General features: G+C 34.1%; 1 protein-coding gene and 1 non-coding gene across 2 annotated transcripts; both read right to left on the bottom strand.

Moving 5' to 3' along the window:
- Nucleotides 1–33: 33 nt before the first annotated feature.
- On the bottom strand, nt 34–19,522 carry LOC128175936 (poly [ADP-ribose] polymerase 1-like). Its single transcript, XM_052841853.1, has 27 exons — nt 19,349–19,522; nt 18,901–18,921; nt 17,411–17,534; nt 16,974–17,098; nt 16,667–16,806; nt 15,344–15,418; nt 15,028–15,112; nt 14,677–14,793; nt 7,441–7,523; nt 7,168–7,287; nt 6,543–6,632; nt 6,258–6,406; nt 5,772–5,917; nt 5,556–5,625; nt 4,938–5,015; nt 4,708–4,840; nt 4,292–4,490; nt 4,007–4,135; nt 3,830–3,913; nt 3,527–3,649; nt 3,283–3,405; nt 3,021–3,119; nt 2,549–2,701; nt 1,260–1,387; nt 1,112–1,173; nt 862–979; nt 34–607 (listed from the first exon to the last, which is right to left on the bottom strand). The coding sequence occupies exons 1-27, from the start codon at nt 19,466–19,468 to the stop codon at nt 535–537; spliced, it is 2,967 nt and encodes a 988-aa protein (XP_052697813.1). The 5' UTR covers nt 19,469–19,522; the 3' UTR covers nt 34–534.
- LOC128179110 (small Cajal body-specific RNA 8) lies at nt 5,402–5,530 on the bottom strand. Its single transcript, XR_008243043.1, has one exon. It is a non-coding gene; the product is annotated as a small Cajal body-specific RNA 8 (non-coding RNA).
- Nucleotides 19,523–20,867: the final 1,345 nt, after the last annotated feature.

Genomic DNA, 20,867 nt, shown 5'->3' with positions numbered 1-20,867 from the left:
TTTTGAAAGTAACAAATAAATAAGCTCAATAAAGTCATTATAAGGAATTCATTTATCCAGTAACAGAGGAAAAAGGCTATACACAAGCACGCTCTAACCAAAAACAAAACTTAATACAACGAGTGCTTTTGATACAAATGCATGTTATTGTACATTTGTATTCAAAAAGATTTGGTAGAAATATTGTCAAAGGTAAACGTTCTTGGTACATGTAAGGAAGTAAAGTACATTTCATCACAGATTTCTAGTCCTAGTCCTCACACCATGCAAAGAAGTACATGTACCAGCAGTGATTTGAAGTTCCCTACACACACTGTCCTCTCACAGAACACTTTTTCTTGTGCTGCAGAGTAAATTAAGTTTCTACAACCTTGAATCCTATGTATCTACACAGTTCCTACAACACAATGAAGCAGGTGCTAGTCCCAACAGGAATCATCTGTTGATTCACATACACAGTAAACACACATGTACCGGTATTTCACAAAGTGTGACTAAACATTTGTTACTTCTGCATCATCCAAGCCTGCAATATCACCATTTGTGCTTGAAGTCCATTCGGAGAAGATACTTCATGTTGACCTGTGCCACATCATACACAATGAATCTGAAGGAATGCTAAGGAACACATTTAAACATATATGTACAAATTACAAATCATGATCATACATAACTAAAAAGAATTTGTATGCTGTAATTACCTGAAAAACAACCCTAACCTGCTGTCCACATAGATATGTAACCCCTAGCTTGCAAAACACTGAGAATGCTCCAACATGAAAAGATTTTGCACATACATTCTTATCAAAGTGAGAATTTAACTAACCATAAGACATATTAAACTTTCAAGGTAAAGGATACTCATTGTACAGAAGACTTGTGTGGCCACTGGTGGAATTGGTGCTTTTTCCCATCGGTATAACAACACCATCTGGTGTTGTGTATGCTCCTTTAGGGTCTGGACAGGTCATTCCCATGCCTGAACACAATCAATAATGCTTCATATATTTGGGTAATGCTTCTTATATTTGAGGGCATACAATACAACCTAACAGTGCAAACTTGAAATTAGAGAGATGATATACATTTACTTCTAAGAGTGCAATCATACCTTTACAGCTATGCTTTCCTTTGGGTAATTTCTCTATGTAATCTGAATGTGGTCTCTCATACCTATACAAGATCATTAAATTTATTTACTTGCCCATAAACTGAACACAACCAAAATGAAAACATTTAAGTATTGACATCTTACTTACATGTTACCCAGAGCTACCTCACACAGAAGCATCAGACCGGTGGGATCCATCTTTGAAGTCCGACAGTAGTTTGCGCTCTTGGATACCATGTCTGCAAAGTATATGCCTTTTCCAAACATGTATCCAGTCTGTCAAAAGTTCAAGAAAATAATTTTCACAAATAATGCTGGCATTTTTATAATAATAAAAAAAAATATTCCGAGACTTCTCTTCATTTTCATTTCAAGCAAGATATCTGTGAGCCAATGCTCACTAGTGATTCCCCCGCTCTGATGTGAATATGCAAAATAAGCAAAGTCGACATTTAACAGAAAGCTGGCATCCGATTGGTACAGAAATATATCCCACAATATGGCATGCCTAAACAAATAGTGTGTTAAAATTTCAAGCATCTGCGATAAATAGCTGCTGAGAAATCCTTGAGGAAAATTTGTTTGAAAATTTTGACTAAAATAAACGAAGTACTCATTTAACAGGAAGTTGACGTCCGATTAGTACAAAAATATATCCCACGATAAGGCATGCCTTAACAAACACTGTGAAAAAATTTCAAGCATCTGCGATAAATAGCTGCTGAGAAATCTTTGACAAAAATTTGTTTAAAAATTTTTGCTAAAAATAAACAAAGTCTTTATTTAACAGGAAGTTGACATCTGATTGATACAAAAATATATCCCACAATATGGCATGCCAAAACAAATAGTGTCTTAAAATTTCAAGCCTCTGCGATAAATATTTGCTGAGAAATCTTTGACGGAAATTTGTTTGAAAATTTTGGCTAAAAATAAACAAACTACTCATTAAACAGGAAGTTGACATCCGATTGGTACAAAAATACATCCCACAATATGGCATGCCTATACAAATACTGTGTAAAAATTTCAAGCATCTGTTGCTGAGAATTCTTTGACAAAAATTTGTTTGAAAATTTTGGTTAAAAAATAAGCAAAGTCGTCATTTAACAGGAAGTTGACGTCCGATTGGTACAAAAATATATCCCACGATATGGCATGCCTTAACAAACACTGTGTAAAAATTTCAAGCATCTGCTATAAATAGTTGCTGAGATAAATGCGACAAAAATTTTTGTTACAGACAGACAGACGGACAGACAGACAGACAACACAAGGGTAAAACAGTATACCACCTCTCCTTCTGAGCGGGGGTATAAATATACATTGTATATTGCACTTGATTTACCCAATATTTTTCAACATATAACAGGTTATTTAGCTAATCCTTTCCATATTTAAATTAAGTGAAAGTTAAAAGCTGCATTAAGTTTTTACCACTGGGGCCTCTGGTGGGGCTATTCTCAGACCCTGTGAGAGAATTCCTGCAAAGTTGGTGGTTCGAGATCCGTGCCAAAGCAGTTGTCTGTTGTGCAAGTCCTTAAATGGAGCATAGCGATCTGCCTCCTCCTCTCTCTCAATCTTAAATACCTGAAAGCATCACAAACATTATTCGTTGATGGAAATGACATAGGTACACATACCAGGGCTGTGTTTTACTAACAATCAAATTTATAAAAGCTCTATTTCAGTAAGCTTACAATTGTTTTAAATAGAAACTAGTATAACATTCTTACAGTAATTGAAAATTTTTGAACCAAATTGCTCAATTTACATTTTGTGCGCTAGAGATCATTGTACGAGACAAAAAAAATTTTCAACTTTGTCTAAGTTCGTTTGTAAAACGCAGTCAAGAGCTTTAAGAATATTTCCACAGCATTATTATAAATTGTACATCTCCATTTATTACCTCTTCCACAACCAGGTCGTACTGTTGATGAGTAGAGGCATGAGTATTTTTGACATAATCACAGAGCCTCTGAAATTCTTCTGAAGATTTATCCAAAGGCTAAAAATGAATAATAAATTGAAGTAAAAAAAAACAGAAAGTTAATAACGATGACACATTTTTTTTGTGGTCCTTCTCTGATGTAATTGCAAATTTTATACAGGTGGTGAAATTTTAAAACATTCTTCAGTAACTTTGTGATTTTTGAATGATTTTTACATACCTCCATCTCTGTTTTAAGCTTCTTGTAGTGAGCATCAATGGGGTCTTCGCCTTCATCACCTCCCTTCAGCATACTGTAGGCTACTTCTATCTCCAGGAGGTTATCCAACATCTCTGTTTTTGCCTAATATTAAAAAGAGCTTAAAAATTTGTATCAATTTTCATAATTGTTTTTGTTTTCAACATGAAGCAATAAGACGCATTCCGTATTTGCACTCTTGATTATGCTACAACACAAATTTTACCTTAATTACATCTGCAGATTTCAGAAGAGGAGGTTTCTTCAATCCAAAGTCATGAGGAACGAGTGTGTAGAATCGATTTGTGCAGTCCAAAAACTGTGTCTCTGTACCACCCTTCTCTAGTAACTAAAACATTACAAATTCCAACAGTAAATAGTATATTCAACTACTGCATGTTAATCTTCAAGTTAGAATAAATGTTTAAAATTCACACCACAAACCCTTCTTAACATTTGAAGCTTTAAATACAGCAAAATTACACAAACTGCTTTTCATGGTACAAAATTTTTTTTCCATGTCACTTACCTTTGTTAACTCTGTCAATACACCATAAGCAGAGGTGATCTGCTTCTTTGAAAGTTTACCCAGTGGCATCTTTTTCAAATCAATCTGTACAAAAAAAATATGGGTGAATTAAAGTACGGAATTTGTTTGAATCTATTGGTCAGTCTAAACAATCTACAATGCAAAACAATAACAAACCTCAAATTCCATCATGGCCTTTTTCATACTCTCCACATCAAATATTAAGCACACTAAATCCTGCACTGCTTTTGGCAACTTTGATCTAGAGCTTTTCTTGTCCAGCTTCTTGATAGCTTCATCATCTTCCTGTTAAAGCACAATTTGAAGTGTAACCACAAAGAAAAGGGAATTAAATTTCTTCAAGTAAAAAAATAATATACATGTTGATGTAGTTCTTTAAGGTAACAGTAAATGATATCACAAACAATGATGTTCATGTACTAAACCAATTCTTAAACTAACCTGGCCGTAATCTATATCCAATGGATAGAACTTGTTGGGATATTTTTTGAAGTTTTTCCTGTCGCGCCATTCATTCCCTGTCTTTTCAGCATAGAGCTGTTTAAAGCCTTCCAGTAATGTGTCTACACTACCATACCGCTCCACTTTGTTCCCACCAATGGTGGTACCAACTCTTCCCCATGCACGGAACAGCCACCACCTGTAATGAATTCAAACATCTTATTTTTGCTTCACATCTTTAAAATCTCTGTTAATATCAAAATTATAAAAATTAAAATCTCTGTAAAATAATAAGTAATTATGCACTTAACAAAAGGTAAACTTATTCAACTGAAAACAAATTTATGAATGTTATTGATTTGTTCAATCATCATTACAAAACAATACATGCAAGCATTTTCCTCATTATTCCTTACCCTGAGCCACTATCTTTTTCCAAGGCTTGCAGTTTGTAAAAAGAGTTTGTTCCCCTGACAACATCCACCAAACCAAGAACAACGTTGAAAATTTCTCCATTCTTCTGAACAATATGGGCAGTGTCCTCCATTCCTTTGAAAAAGAACCCAAGAAAATTGTAAATTCGAAAATACTGTGTAAATTCAAGATACTTTAACAAAGCAGTAAACATCAATTTTGGGTTTATTACCTGAATCTGGATCTACTGCTGCTCCGCCTTTTACCTTCATCTTCATTGTGGAAGGCACACTCTTTGTGAACAATTGCTCTGCAATATACATGTAAATCATTTACCTTGGGTTGTGAATATACCAGAATTTAAGATAATTACATAAGATTTTGAAAATCAACACCAAGATTTCTTTTAATTGCTACATAAACAAATTCAGCTGGCTATAAAACACATTATTTTTAATACTGCACATGAAATCATCGATAAACATCATTTTGACTGAACATGTCCGAGGGCAAAACATATCATGTTAACAAAATTACATCTTGCAAGCATTCAGAATTTAAAGTTGAGTTTTCACCAGTTAGCCAGCCATTTGAATGGTGATATGTTCAACCTCTATGTGTAGCAAATATAACTGTACATGCTACACAATTACAATTGCTAAGTCATATGGATACAATCTCATGGCACATGTGTGCACATGTATGCCTCGTATCTGTCCACAAAACGAGCTCAGTATTTCGTGGTCATCAGAAGGCAAGGTTGCTGTAGGAAATGCATAGTGTCAACAGCCTCAAATCTTCAAGCTGTTGAGTATCTCACTTCCATGGTCCATATTAACACTGTACCTACCATCTTTGAGGCTCTTTGCCATGCTTTTTCCTACACTCTTTGTTCCTGAGAGGGTAATTCTGCTTGACGGCTGCAAAGTTTGTGAAAAAAAAAATTAAATTCTACATGACAGTTTTGCATTATATGGACAAGTTAAAAAATTTCAAGTTCAGTCTTGAAATTCAATGTACATCTCTATCTCAATGGATGTGTAAACAGAATTACTGCCATTCTTACATCAGCGCCCCAGGACACCATGTTGTGACTCTGTATCAGTAAAACTGCTCCACCCTTTTTCACTGCATCCAAAAAGCCTTCATCGACAACCTGTATATTTGCTTTCTCTGCATCCTTAATTCCTTTTGACTTCTTAGCCACTTCCTCTGGAAAAACAACAAAAAAGTTCAATAGTTTATTCTTTCTTATTCATTCTTTAGGCATTTCTAACATCTAGACTTAGTTCGGGTTATGGATATGATTATTCAATAACATGTCAATCTAGTCCCATAAAATACATGTACTTTTTATTTAAGAAAACTTTTAAATTATGTTATCTGCAATTTTATACCTATTTATAGTTTCACTACAATAATTTTAATGCTATTCCAGGTATAAGTTTTTTTCATGTTATCAACAATTACGTGTACATGTATATTCTCAGGGCCTACCTTTAGTGCTGCCTTATATAAAGCCTACACTAACTGATATGCATATACTACTTACCTTTAGTACTGATGCAGGCCGCAGTGTCTGCCCCTATTTTGGATGCAATATGTCCCCCAAGCTCCATTATCTCCTTCGTTATGTCTCCTTTGGACTTGCTGGTTTTTCCCACAATCACAAATTTCATGCCTTCCAAGGGTTTGTTCGACCTGATATAACAACCAATGATCATGCATGTTTTAAATGGTCCATTTACAGACTACCTATTCAAAACAATATTAATAAAATATCAGAGAGCTTTCTAGTTTCATGATTAAAAATTTCATAACTAATTTTAAGAATTACCCTCCAGAATCAACAGTGTCCAAAGAGGCACTAGATGATGGTGCGTTGGCTGGAAATAGACGCTCTCTCTTTGTATACTTGTACTTTTTCCTGGAATAAAGAAGTATTTCAAATTTAAATATCAATTATCTTGAATATATGAAATCAAGTACCTGATTCATTTTCAGAATATCCATGCTAATCAGAGAGTCACAATTCACAGAAATAGTGATAGGCATGCCTTCTTGCCGTACTGTATTTGTAGTATTTCGCACACTAATAATTATGCGTCAAGTTACTGCAAAGTGTCAAAACCGACATTACAACAAATTCAAGTATATAACACTGTCTTCAGAAGTGATCTGTAAATTGTGCACATTGGCCTTCTGATTGTCAATATGTACCACTTTTGTTCTGATAATACATGTAATAACATAATGAGTAGTTATGGATCTGTTACATATTTCACAACACTTTTCTGATCTCCCAGAGTAATAACCAGAGACAGTAATAAACAGTCTTTAATTTTATAAAGAGTAAATATATCTGAGAGTAAACAATCATTTGATGGTGACCAGAAATTTTAAAATGGTTCAGATTGACATATAATGACCTGAATAAAAGTAATACTTGTCAATGTACTTACAAACAATCAACATCATGGTATTCCTTTGGTACTTTAAATGCCTTCCTTTTGGGTATTTTGGTGATGTACATACATTTTGTCCATTCTGTTACACTGCCAGTACATTTGTAACCATGTCCGCTGCAATGTAGGAATACAAAATTAAGGTTTGAGCTACATGTAAATACTGCCTGAATTCTTGATTTATTACACTGTCACATTCTATGCCAAGTAGTTTACTTGCAGTATGGACATGTATGTGTACAGGTAATATATCTGAATATACTAACTGACCTGTAAACCAGCTGGCCCTCTTTACACTCGGGACACTTCTCCAAAGCTCCAAACACCATACAATCTGACACAGCATCTAACAACTGGAATCAAAAACAAAGTGGAGTGAACCAAAATACCGAATACATGCATGTCTGGATCTTTTTCTGACAAAAATCTATTGTTTGCAATTATTTTTTACATCACAAAATATAAAACATGCAGTGGTCACGTCAGTTGCTGAATATTGTTTTCTTTTTAAATCCCAAAGATTGCTATTATACAGGTACATATGTATAAGAATAAAGCAGCATTTCAAAAGTTCTTTCTGCTTTCTTTGTTGTTTCACTTGTTAAACAGTTGCGGACAATGCATAACTCATATACACAAGTCATGTATTTTGTTTCATTATATGTGCAAATACATATATTAAACTTGACAAGAGGCCCATGGGCCACATCGCTCACCTGAGGAACAATAGGTATGATAAAATCAGCTCAATGGAGTCATAATACAAACTATCTGGACAATATACAATAATTCATGTAAATCCTGTATAAATAAAATCCATTTTCCCCTGGATATTCTAATGTTTATAATCATTAGTCCCTTTTCTAACAGGATGATTTTATAGTCATATCATGTGTTGAGTATTGCAGTTCTCAAAAAGATCCCTAACAATAGTTTTTATGGGATATAAACGTACAGTAAACTCTCAACCTTCTCGTGAGGCCAAAGAATTGTCCTGAGGCCAAAGTCTTAACAATTATAAAGAATCATCTGGCTGATTAGTTTCTGAGAAGATTTTAAAGATTTACCCTATAAATTCCTTTGTTAAACTTTGACCCCCCCCCCCATTGTGGCCCCACCCTACCCCTGGGGATCATTATTTTCACAACTTTGAATCTACACTACCTGAGGATGCTTTCACACAAGTTCCAGCTTTCCTGGCTGATTAGTTTCTAAGAAGAAGATTTTTAAAGATGACTGTTTATTCCTATGTAAAACATCGACCTCCCATCGTGGCCCAAACCTACCCCCAGGGGTCATGCTTTTCACAAATTTAAATCTACAATAACTGAGGATGCTTCCACACAAGTTTTAGCTTTCCTGGCTAATTAGTTTCTGAGAAGAAGATTTTTAAAGATTTACTGTATATAATCATGTTTAACTTCAATCCCCCATTGTGGCCCCAACCTACCCCCAGGGGTCATGATTTTCACAACTTTGAATCTTCACTACCTGAGGATGCTTCCACACAAGTTCCAGCTTTGCCTTCGAATTAGTTACTGAGAAGAAGATTTTTAAAGATTTACTATATATATTCCTATGTTAAACTTCGATCCCCCATTGTGGCCCAACCCTACCCCCGGGGTCATGATTTTTACAACTTTGAATTTACACTACCTGAGGATGCATCCACACAAGTGTCAGCTTTCCTGGCTGATTAGTTTCTGAGAAGAAGATTTTTAAAGATTAACTGTGTATATTCCTATGTAAAACGTCGATCTCCCATTGTGGCCCAAACCTACCCCCGGGGGTCATGATTTTCACAAATTTGAATCTTCACTACATAAGGATGCATCCACACAAGTGTCAGCTTTCCTGGCCAATTACTTTCTGAGAAGAAGATTTTTTAAGATTTACTTTTTATATTCATATGTTAAACTTCGACCCTCCATTGTGGCCCCACCCTATCCCCAGGGGTCAAGATTTTCACATCTTTGAATCTACACTACCTGAGGATGCTTCCACACAAGTTTCAGCTTTCCTGGCCGATTAGTTTCTGAGAAGAGGATTTCTAAAGATTTACTCTATATATTAATTTGTTAAACTTCGACCCCCCATTGTGGCCCTATTCTCAGGTGAGCTAAAAAGATTAAGTTTACAATTCAATAAGTTGGTTTCTGGAAGAACAGATTTTGAAAATTTTCGTAATAAATATTGACAATTATTTTACTTTTTAAAGCGCTAAGCATAGCTCAGCCCTTTATTGTCGTTAGACTTCAACTTCCGGTGCATCGAATAACCGCCCCCTCTAATCAAAAGTATACATCATTTAAACTGGTTAGGGAACCAGTTTCAGAGGTTTATGCACATAACTGCACGGGCTATTGTGAATCTAATTTACGGGTTATTGTGAAATTAATGTATGGGGCTTACATACATCATTGCAGGGACTGTCATGCAGTGATGAGGAAATATAGTGCGTATACAGAAGCTGAAATGCTATATACATATATCTGTTATATACATACAGAAGCTGGGTTAGCGCTTTTCAGTACTATCAGTACTTTGGTTTAATCTTTAGCTTTTAAGATCTGTGTACAAACATAGAATTGCTAGCAATTCTCTGTATCTTGCTTATAATTCGAAGCAAACACTCAAAAATGGTTAGTAAATAGAAATTGTTAACAATTAAACACAAGAAACATGCACTACATGTATAACAAATAAAGAACACAATTTATTTTTTCGAAATGAATCATATATATACATGTATATACCTACATATTTCCGTAAGCGATATCAAACTCTATTTAAACTGAATAAACTAGAGAAAATGCCGAGCATCTTAACAAAAACCTATTGCATTAATCTACCATTACGCAAAAAATAATGCCGAATTACCGATAGAATGAATTGTATTTCAGTACTCCTACATCAGATTTTGCTTAATTTGCGCAGGTAAACAGTTAACGTAACTGTTTGATTTACCGAAGTCTCTGTTTGATTTGATACGTAAAAATCACGAAATACAGACGACAGTTTCCAGGGGTGAGGACTAATCGCCGGAATGGCGACGGAATAGACGTAGTGACATGTATAAAAAGGTCGATAACTTGTGTTAGGTATAAGCTATCACCATTCGGTTTTCAGTTTTTTGATCTATGGATAGAGGGCTATCGAAATATGTAAAAACTTATTTGATAGGTACATGTTTGATACAGAAAACATTGACCGGAATGAGCTATGATCGCAAAAATTAGCTGCCGGAATGACGAAGTCGACTTCATAAAACACCTAATATCTCCAACAGTTTTTAATATTTTTTCATTCGGAAACGATTTTTTTAATCACAACGACCAGGCCTATAAAATGTAAAAAAAAATTAAATCGATATCTTTAGATTTAGTATGCAAAACCTTGACCGGAATGGAAATTTTTCGTTAAAAAAGAATGCTGAAATCGTGCAGTCATCTCTAAATAATCACCAGTATCATAAAAACCATTGATTATATTTCCATTCGGTCAAGATTTTTTTCATCCTTGGGTATACACCTTTCAGACAATATATAGTTTTATATATCAAACTGGATTTAAATGCTCAAAACCTTGACCGGAATGAAAATTTTTCACTCAAAATTTACAAATTTTATTAGATGCACTCAGGTATCGCTCAGGTAAAGAAGCCGTACTACAAGAAGGTGTGAACAACACAAGTAATAAAAACATAGGGAGTTTATTAAAACAACAAATTTCAATAGAACAACAAATTTAATCACGACAATGGTCAATACATAGCCAATCTGTACAATCATTATTTACATCTGCACATTTTGAATGTTTCCAAACATTACAAAGCTTTTTCCCTAATTTAAAATCACAGCCTACCATTTCATCCACCCAATCTGGAAATCCACAAGAACAACAGCAATGAATTGTTAAAACTTGTGTTTTAAAACTGTAATGTCAGGAGTTTGTGATGAATTTTGCGGAAATTGCGTAAATAAATCATTTTCTAAACATTCTACAAGATGGCTCCGAATACTTTCTGATTTAAAAGAGGTTTTAGTTTGAAATGAATTATCGGGATTAAAACAAAATTCTACAAGGTTAGCAATTGCAAATAATCCACAATCAAAGCCATTTTCTTGTTGTTGAGAATCTAAAATCCACTTTGAACTCTTTTAGCGGCATTTAATTTATCGAATATCTGTGATTGCGACATACCGATTTCGGAATCCTTTTTAATTATCCTTCAATTTTATATATCACAGCTTCCATGGACAAGCTTCTATGTATTTAGCTCTTGTACATTTTTACTCCCTTTGATGTAAACAATTAAAATCATCATCCGATCCTAATTATCACGGCTTACACGGACAAGCAGTTTTTACATATAATTATATATTTAGTTTCGATACATTCTAAATCACTTTAATGTAAACAATTAAATCATCATCACGGCTTACATGGACAAGCAGCTTTTAATTCAAATTTAGCTTTGGTACTGTTCTACTTACTGTGATAAAAGCATCGTTGATATTTATTTTTAATAAATAATATAATAACTTTTTTAATAAAAGAATAAATAACCAATAACAATTTCTTTATCTTAATTTCGCGTATAAATTGTTTCTTTTTAAAATGATGTTTAAAAAAGCAGATGTAAGATTATCTACGTATACGAGTTCATGTAGTACATATATGTTTTTATTACATGTGTTGTTCACACCTTCCTGTAGTACGGCTTCTTTACCTGAGCCCATTAATAAAATTTGTAAATTTTGAGTGTAAAATTTTCATTCCGGTCAAGGTTTTGAGCATTTAAATCTAGTTTGATATATTAAACTATATATTATCTGAAAGGTGTATACCCAAGGATGAAAAAAATCTTGACTGAATGGAAATATAATCAATGGTTTTTATGATACTGGTGATTATTTAGAGATGACTGCACGATTACAGCATTCTTTTTTAACGAAAAATTTCCATTCCGGTCAAGGTTTTGCATACTAAATCTAAGGATATCGATTTAATTTTTTTTTTACATTTTATAGGCCTGGTCGTTGTGATTAAAAAAATCGTTTCCGAATGAAAAAATATTAAAAACTGTTGGAGATATTAGGTGTTTTATGAAGTCGACTTCGTCATTCCGGCAGCTAATTTTTGCGATCATAGCTCATTCCGGTCAATGTTTTATGTATCAAACATGTACCTATCAAATAAGTTTTTACATATTTCGATAGCCCTCTATCCACAGATCAAAAAACTGAAAACCGAATGGTGATAGCTCATACCTAACACAAGTTATCGACCTTTTTATACATGTCACTACGTCTATTCCGTCGCCATTCCAGCGAATAGACCTGCCCGTTTCCAGGTTACAAAGCATAAATAATGAAAACGAATCGAAAATCAAAACAAGCTAACATCAACGTCATGTGTGAAAACTGTCAACGCATTGAAATATTTAGCCTCAATTTACTTCACAAAATCGGCACCAATATATTTTTCATGTTTCAAAAATTTTCCTTCATACGCGAACTGTTGCACAACAAGCAAATTCATCATAGTCAGATCGACCCTTTTTCGTATATCGCATAGCCCCCTAACTCCGTCACTACCTTAACTCCGTCACTTTCGGAAAACTCCTCGCCGTTTGAAATCAAGTACGATTATGACGTCATTTTTTACATGTCAAAAATCTTTCATCAAATGTCAACAATTTGCAACGGTTAAATTTAAGAATATGTCAAAAAATAACAGAATTAAACCTTGTTCATTTTATGCACCATTAATTGTGTGAAATCAGCTAAAACTTTTTCACGGGTGCAATAAAATATCGATATTTCTGACATGCGGGCCCATTCGATCATTTACGGTGGTCAGCCATTTTTAGAGAGGTCAAGATGAAACATTTCACATGTAATACATTTTTGATTAAGGTAATTAATACATTTTTTTTCAGACCGCAATAGCCTTTATGCACTACTCTTGATGATAACGTCAAATCGCTCATGCCGATACTTTTGCCTTATACAGGGTATAGAAATATCCGGTATATCGCTATTTAGAATATGCTACATTTCTAAAAATGTAATAAATAAATAATTTAATAAGTAATATATTAATTAATGATATAAAATATTTGAAATATATAAGGACATAAATCAAACGGCATCCATAAATTCTTAAAAGGCCATTGTGATTGTTGTTACATGGACCCATTTTTTATTCTGGCGATCATTTCATTTCGATGAAATTAAATACAATTTAAATTGTATGCACCATTTTTACTTATTATAACTTGACCTAGATACAAATTGAGTTTTAACTAAATTGTTAATGTTTCTTTATTCCCTGCCATATCATAGAGCATGTGGGTGACGGAGTTAGGTTCATAAGTTATGGTAGCACGTGTGATAAACGTCGTATTCAGAGGGCTTATTTGAATAAAAATAAAAATATTTTTGTTAATAAATTTATAAATTATATTGTTTCAGATTATATTTAGTGATTGCAAATGATAAAAACCACAAAAAATAATTTACAGAGAAACGCGGCAGGTTTTCTGCTTATGGTGACGGAGTTTGGGTACTCGGGGATAATGTCATGGCTGCTTTAAACAAAGAACCTCGTTTTGAAGTATGGAATACGAGTCTTGGTAAAATGGGTAAGCAAAACCGGGCCGTGGCAAAATAAAAGCCGGGGCAGATCGGCAATCGTCAATTCCAAATACGCATTATTTTGCAGCAATATTTACAGCTAATACAAATATACTGGTCCATCAAATATCCTGAAATTTTAATGAGATTGGCAGATTAATAACTGCTTATCTTTTGTTTTGCCCAGGCCAAGTCTTGTCTACCCATTTTACCGGATGCCGAATCCGAGGCTATTAAACTGATTGAAACACGCCTTTCCTTTATTATTATTTTCGTAATAACTCAGATTTGAAACAGTATTGGACCTTAATTTTTGCAATTTATATTTTCCTTCCCATAAGGATAATTTATGCTAAACTACGTTGAATTGGAATCAGTAGTTCTTGAGAAGAAGATTTTTAAAAATGCACCCCCCTTTTTCTACAGTTTCAAGGTTTTCTCCGCTTTGAATACAGATCGGACTTTTATTTCTGCAATTTATATTCGCCCTCCCATAAGGATGCTTTGTGCCAAATTTGGTTGAAATTGGATAAGCAGTTTTAGAGAAGAAGTTCAAAATGTAAAAAGTTTACAGACGGACAGACAGACGGACAGACGGACAGACGGACGGACGGACGGACGGACAGACGGACGACGGACAAAAAGTGATCAGAATAGCTCACTTGAGCTTTCAGCTCAGGTGAGCTAAAAACTGATAGCTGGTTATATTTTTTTCCATAAAAATTTAAAAATCCTATGTCTCTACCTCTTTTTTAACAAAGTAACACTTACATTATAAAACACAATGCAAGTCTACAGTGCAAGTACACACAAACATTCATATACATGAACATATGTATGACCATTGAATACTCTTCCTACATACTTTGGAATCTCCAGCTGGGACTGTTTGATTATTCAACTCAAGAAGGATTTTCAAGGCTTGCTTGGATACAGATTTCTCCAAATCATCTCGGAATTGCCACAGCAATTTACTTTGCTCCTGTTAAAATAATAAATTACATACCATCAAAATCTTTCTTACCTCTATGATTTCTATATATGGGAAGAAAGTACAACATTCAAGTGGCCTTACCAACTAAGCACATGTAACCAATTCTAGTTTTAGTATTGTTAACACTTTAAGTGAAAGAAAATAGGTATTTGTGTTTAAACATCAATGCAAATAGAGTCATTAGGACAATTGTGCTGTATTTGTATGAATGTCCTTACTTACCTTGAGTTTCTTTTCCTCCTCTGTTTCTTCTTTCTTGGCTTTTTTCCCTCCTGCACCTTTGGCCGATTCCCCTTTTCTCTTCTTTCTAGAATGATATCAATACTGTTAACATTCTTTTCTGTGACAACTTTATTTTGAGATTTACTCGTGATAAACTAGTTTGTAGCAACACTTAGAAACTAAATTTTGCAATCGAGCTTTCAACATTTACTCATTACATCTAAATTTGCAGGAGCATACAATACATAGTTTATCATATTGATGGCATTGTATGCATCTGTGTCTCCATATATACCAGTCAGTGGTTGGCTCTTACCCTTTTGTTCCTTTTCCTAATTTTTCTATCAACATTTCTTTGTCATCATCCTTTAATCTATCAAAACCTTTGATTCTGTCAAAGAAATAAAAAGATTAACTCATCGATGTTTTCCACTGTTCAAAAAGATATCTAATTATTTACTGTGCAATGCATGTATCAAAGGGAGGAATAATCCAGGTTTCAGTGCAATAAAGTCTTGTGTACAGTAAGCACTTTTTCAAGCAAATTTGATCGAATGTGGAGTGCCTGTACATAAGAACAAAATTTTTATCATTTTTTCTGAGCAAGTTTATGGGTACTGAGGAAGAAAGATTGCTGATGTGTAGCGTAATGCAAGTTGTTTTGGTATACATTTAACTTAACCATCAAAAACACTTGATTCTTTTTTATTTAACAAGTATTAAAATATGTATTCATCATTCCTTGCATCAAAAAATTCTTCAAGTGTATTTGTTTTTATCAGACTTGTGTTGTCTTGACATGTCAATTTCCAGCAAAGCATGCACTAGTCTCATGTCAAATTAACATTTTAATTGAGTGCAGGAATATTTATGAAATATGAATGATTTAACAAAAACTTTTTTAGTTCACATGTACTTTTTGTGTCCTGTTATGCAAGCTTTAGAACTGTTTTAACAAGAGCTTGGACTTTCAGTAGGGCGTAGCTACCTACTTCTTGCGTCAAAACAAGTTGAAAGGACACGGTTTCAAGCAAAATATGCACAGATTGCGTAGTCTTAGCTCAAAAGCCAGACAAATCTTGTTGATTTCAAAGAGCCATGGCTGAGAGGCCAATAATGAAATAGACAGGCCTACATCATGTTGCTGTTTGACACAACTACCCAAAGTCCATGCTCTTGTTAAAATGGTTCTAATGTTTCAACATAGAAGATGTTTAAATAGATTGATCATTTTTTTGACTAGATAATGACATACATGTTTCATATAAATGTTTACTTCACAATTGTCAAAGAAATAAATAAAGTAATAAGCAATCAAGAAATTTGTTATTGCTTTGGCTGAAACTGGTAAACTTAATTCTTTATAGGCACTTGGAATACAACATCAACATATGCAAAACATAAACTTAACAAAATTTATGTTCACACTAAAAATAGGAACAGCAGTTTTTTCAGCATTTTTAACCCAACAAGGGGGGGGGGGGTATATTACACATGACATTCACAAGACTTTACAGTGCTTTGGATGTATTCTTTTGAGCTATGTCAATAATGTATGTTCAATTCACCTAACTACCATTAACCATAAAAGGTGTTTTTCTAATCACACTGTCCTAGTGAGTGTGGTCCCCAGACTTACTGATTGGCTCCTAAATCACTTCCAAACTCTAACTCATCCCGTTTCTCCACAAAACAATCCACATGGTGCCATTGGTCCACAGGCCCATACATTTTGGCTCGGTGACTCTCATAGTCTTTTTTACCAATCCTGACTTGATCCTGTGCAAATCAAAATTGCCAAATACATGAGAATGTATATATTCCATCAAGATCCTTACAAAATCAATGTATTAATTTTGGTTGTTGCTATAGTTGAGAGAAGTTGATACCAATCAAAACATATGCATCACATGAATGGTTTACTGAATGATTGTCCCATGTTTTACCTTTCCAATGAAGTCTTCGCAGGCCTTGCATTTACTTTTCCCACTTTTGGCGTACTCTACGCTGAAGTCTCCGGCGTCTGAGCCCCCATCTACAGCATCTTCTCCTGTACCCCCTCCCCCACCTCCTAACCCACAAACAGAGAATCTGAACATTAACATTTTATTTCACAATTACTCTTCCATTTTCAAATAAACATTAAATACATTTGAACTTTTATATACGGTATTAGTAACAACATATAAAATATCATGGATATGTTGAAGTGAGTTCGAAGTCTGTGGTTTCTTTGTATGCATTTTAAAACTCAATATTTCCAAACCTTCAAATATCTCAACTTTTTTCCTTGGTCCCACAAAGTTGAAAATAAAAAAGTTATGACTATTAAAAAAAAATAAATTCTGCATACATAGATGTCAAAAGAAATATACATGTATACCTCCAACTTTTTCCTTCAATTTCTCCTGATCTTCCCATCGCAATGCATCAAAGCCATGGATATCTCCGATGGTTGCAACCTTAGCTCTCTTCCAAAAACAGGCCTGATGGAACCAGTTTGGAATCTATGGACAGCAAAAAACAATTTCCATTGCATATGTAGAAGCGACACAGGAAATTGTGATAAAACATGTTTTTTTGTTGTATTCTAGTAACATTTATCATTTATCAAATTTAGATAGGATATAACATTAGCTGAATAGGATGATAACTGATATTTGAACTAAACTTTTTTATCACTAAGTACTTTGGAATGTGATAATCGTGATAAGGATACTGACACTATATGACACGTACAAAAATGATAAATCTGAAGTCTCAGTACTAAAATTGTCTCTCTACATGCCTCAAACTTTTTCTAAAATACCCTCTTCAACTCCTCAAAAGTGAAGAATGTTTAATTCACATGCAGATAGTTGCCAGTTTTACCTCAAACATACCACACTTTTTAAATACATGTATACAGGGCTGGTAAAGAATTTTAGAGGCAGGTTAGGTAAATACTAAAGTAACAACAACAGTTGTGAAATGTCTGAACTTGTGGGTACTAAATATTCAGAAAATTAGCCTAAACTCAAAAAGTAGTAGTTCAGACAGACATTAAAAGAACTATATATGATATTAGTCAAATTCGGCCCCCATAATTCGCTATTCTTAAAATGATTTCGGTACATCAATTTGTTGTGTTATTTTATAAAAGAGTTGATACAAAATATGTTTTTCACCTATTTATTTGATTTATATGCACTCACTGGCAGTATATGAAGTCATACTTCATATGGACGCAATTTTTATAATTCAATCAAAATCAGTCAAAAATTGATATTTTTCTTATCTTTTTTGCTAATGGGAAATATAGAGCGACTCTTTGAACAAGAGCGAACTTTTTGACACTTATACATATTGGAGAGATACATCTTTGGTGAAAATATTTTGTTTGTTCAAGCAGTCGCTCACTGTTTCCTTAAAGAAAAACTGCTTCAAAGCAAGACGTTTCATGCTAAAAATTAGAAAATAGCGGAAAAAGGTGAACTTTATGATGTCATATTTTTAAATTGTGGGCACTAAAATAAAAATGAAAATTATGAAAAAACTTCGAATGTATATTTGTACAAATAAAACAAAGAATTACAGTGAAATGACAATGTACATTTAAGGGGGCCATTTTAGGCTCAAACCATATATAGTCCTTTATTTCTGATAGACATTGATTATTACCATCTGGTAAACATTTGCTCAATTTGTAGATGTTTAAAGCATTTTATCGAAATGCCGTCATTTACACATGTAATTGTTTTGCCCATACTATGTTGCATAATCAACAAATTTTAATCATTTAATTGTTAATTTTTCTTGCAGAAATATTTAGAAATTGCCCGATTACTTATACATACATTCATCATATTTAGAAAACAGACAGAATACACTTACCTTCCCATCAAAGACTGGTGACTGAAATGTACGAAGATTGCAACAAATAAGAGATAAGTGACTTATAAAAAACAAGTTGTAATAAAGTATTCCTGCAAATTTCGTGCAGAACAAATAAGTATTTTTTAAGAAATCAACAAAAACCCGGTTATAAGTTTCGAAAATCCCGGCCCGGGTTTCGCTACCCATTTTCTTTAGTCACACTCTGTAAATCGTCAGTCTGAAAACCTACATTACTTGGCCTACTTTCAGAGATAAACAAACATGCAAAGTGAAAATAATTAACATTCTAACCGAGTTCAGATTATTTTACGTGTAAACCATTAACTTAAAGTTAAAAAAAAATCTTTTTAAAAACCTGCTGCCCGATGCAGTAACTGCATGTTAAAATCACTAATCTGCAGTAATCAACGTCTCACTCTGCAACAAAATGGAGACTTGTGCCTACCTGAACCATAACGGCCAGTCTCAGAGAACCCTGCCCAATGTTGGACTTGCATGCTTTACAAGACGATCTACCACTTTTTGCATATTCTGCTTTGAAAGGCAGGTCATGATGATCACCCATTTTTGTTGTCAATATCCAAACATGTGTCGGCGTCAAAGCTGATCACGTGACTTTCCCGCCACCACATAGAATAAATAGAAATACCGTACCCGATTGCAATCAGTAATGTCGGATTAATATTGGGATTACTGGAACGCCCTGTTCAGCTGCCTTATGTGGATAACCTTCATTATATGATGATACTTAAACATTACATGCTGATACTTTAACATTACATGCTGGTACTTCAACATTACATGCTGGTACTTCAACATTACATGCTTATACTTTATTTTTAAAGAAAAAAAGGCCTCATTTTTTATGCATACGGGTGATCACGTGGTCAAATCTCAGCCCGATGGGCTTCGGCTGTGGCGTCGGAAGCAAATTGAAAGTGGGGTGGGGGGGGGGGGGGGAGGAGAGAGACTAGACTAATCATCAGAAATCTTGACGTCAAGAATTTCCAAAATCATGAAAATCCTAAAACTCCAAATCTTACCTGCCCCAAATTTTTTGTTTTCAATCTCATTATCAATATATTTCAATCTTTTAAAGGTATTATATGTTTTTAAAGGAACAATTTTGTTTGCTGCGGAAAAAGTGGGGGGGGGGGCTGAACCCTCCCTGATGCTATGTTCCTAATGGATAAGTCTAACTTTGCAAAAAAAGTTGGGGGGGGGGGGGGAGGGGCTAAGCCCCCCCCCCCCCCCCCCCCCCGATTTCGACGCCTATGTTCGGTAAGGAAAAGTTGTCTATTTTATTACATGTATCAATCAATTTAGCAATCTTCCATGGATGATTTTTAAAAGCTTTTACACTGAGAAAGAATGAAACCAGTTTCCATTTCCTGAGTAAGAACTGATTTATAACACGCGCGCGTGGATCTATGTGCGCGCGACTGATGTATTAGAGTTATATTTTCATTACTTCTTCAACAAATATTTTACTATGCAGATAAGTACATATATAGGATAGGACATCAGGCTATACCTATTTTAGTCCTCTCCCCAAGGATCAAAGTTACAACTGATATTTATTTTCTTCGTGGTTGTACAATTTTTTATCAACTTTGAAGAAAAGTTTTTTAAAAATCTTGTGATACACGTAAAGATGAATTTTGACGAGGAAATTACTACTTTTATTCAATACTCAATAAAGGAAGGAAAACTACATGATATTTTTTTACTCTTTAAATAACATAATGAAAAGTAAAATTTGTACGACCTGGCTGAAAAAAAAAATCATTCTCACTTTCAAAACAAGAAAACATTCAATATTACAGGAGCCCCCTCTTCTACCAATGGATTAATTTAGCGAAACGTTTTCCCAATTTAAAGTTAAGATAATTTGTTTATTTCATTATTACTGTTTTATTTTGTTTATCATTTGCTTTTCAATATATCATGTCGGGGTAAGCCTT

Source organism: Crassostrea angulata, chromosome 3 (genome assembly GCF_025612915.1).
Source record: "Crassostrea angulata isolate pt1a10 chromosome 3, ASM2561291v2, whole genome shotgun sequence".
NCBI classification, from domain to species: domain Eukaryota; kingdom Metazoa; phylum Mollusca; class Bivalvia; order Ostreida; family Ostreidae; genus Magallana; species Magallana angulata.
Note: the sequence above shows the minus strand (reverse complement) of the source record. Positions and strands in the feature narration are given on the sequence as shown.

Bases quoted from the DNA above. Each gene is read 5' to 3' on its own strand.
- LOC128175936 (XM_052841853.1), bottom strand. From the start codon at position 19,468: ATGGGTGATCATCATGACCTGCCTTTCAAAGCAGAATATGCAAAAAGT. The intron at 5,016-5,555 runs GTAGGTACAGTG...TGTATATTGCAG, and splicing joins GGCAAAGAGCCTCAAAGATG to AGCAATTGTTCACAAAGAGT. The intron at 608-861 runs GTATCCTTTACC...GCATTCCTTCAG, and splicing joins ACAAGTCTTCTGTACAATGA to ATTCATTGTGTATGATGTGG.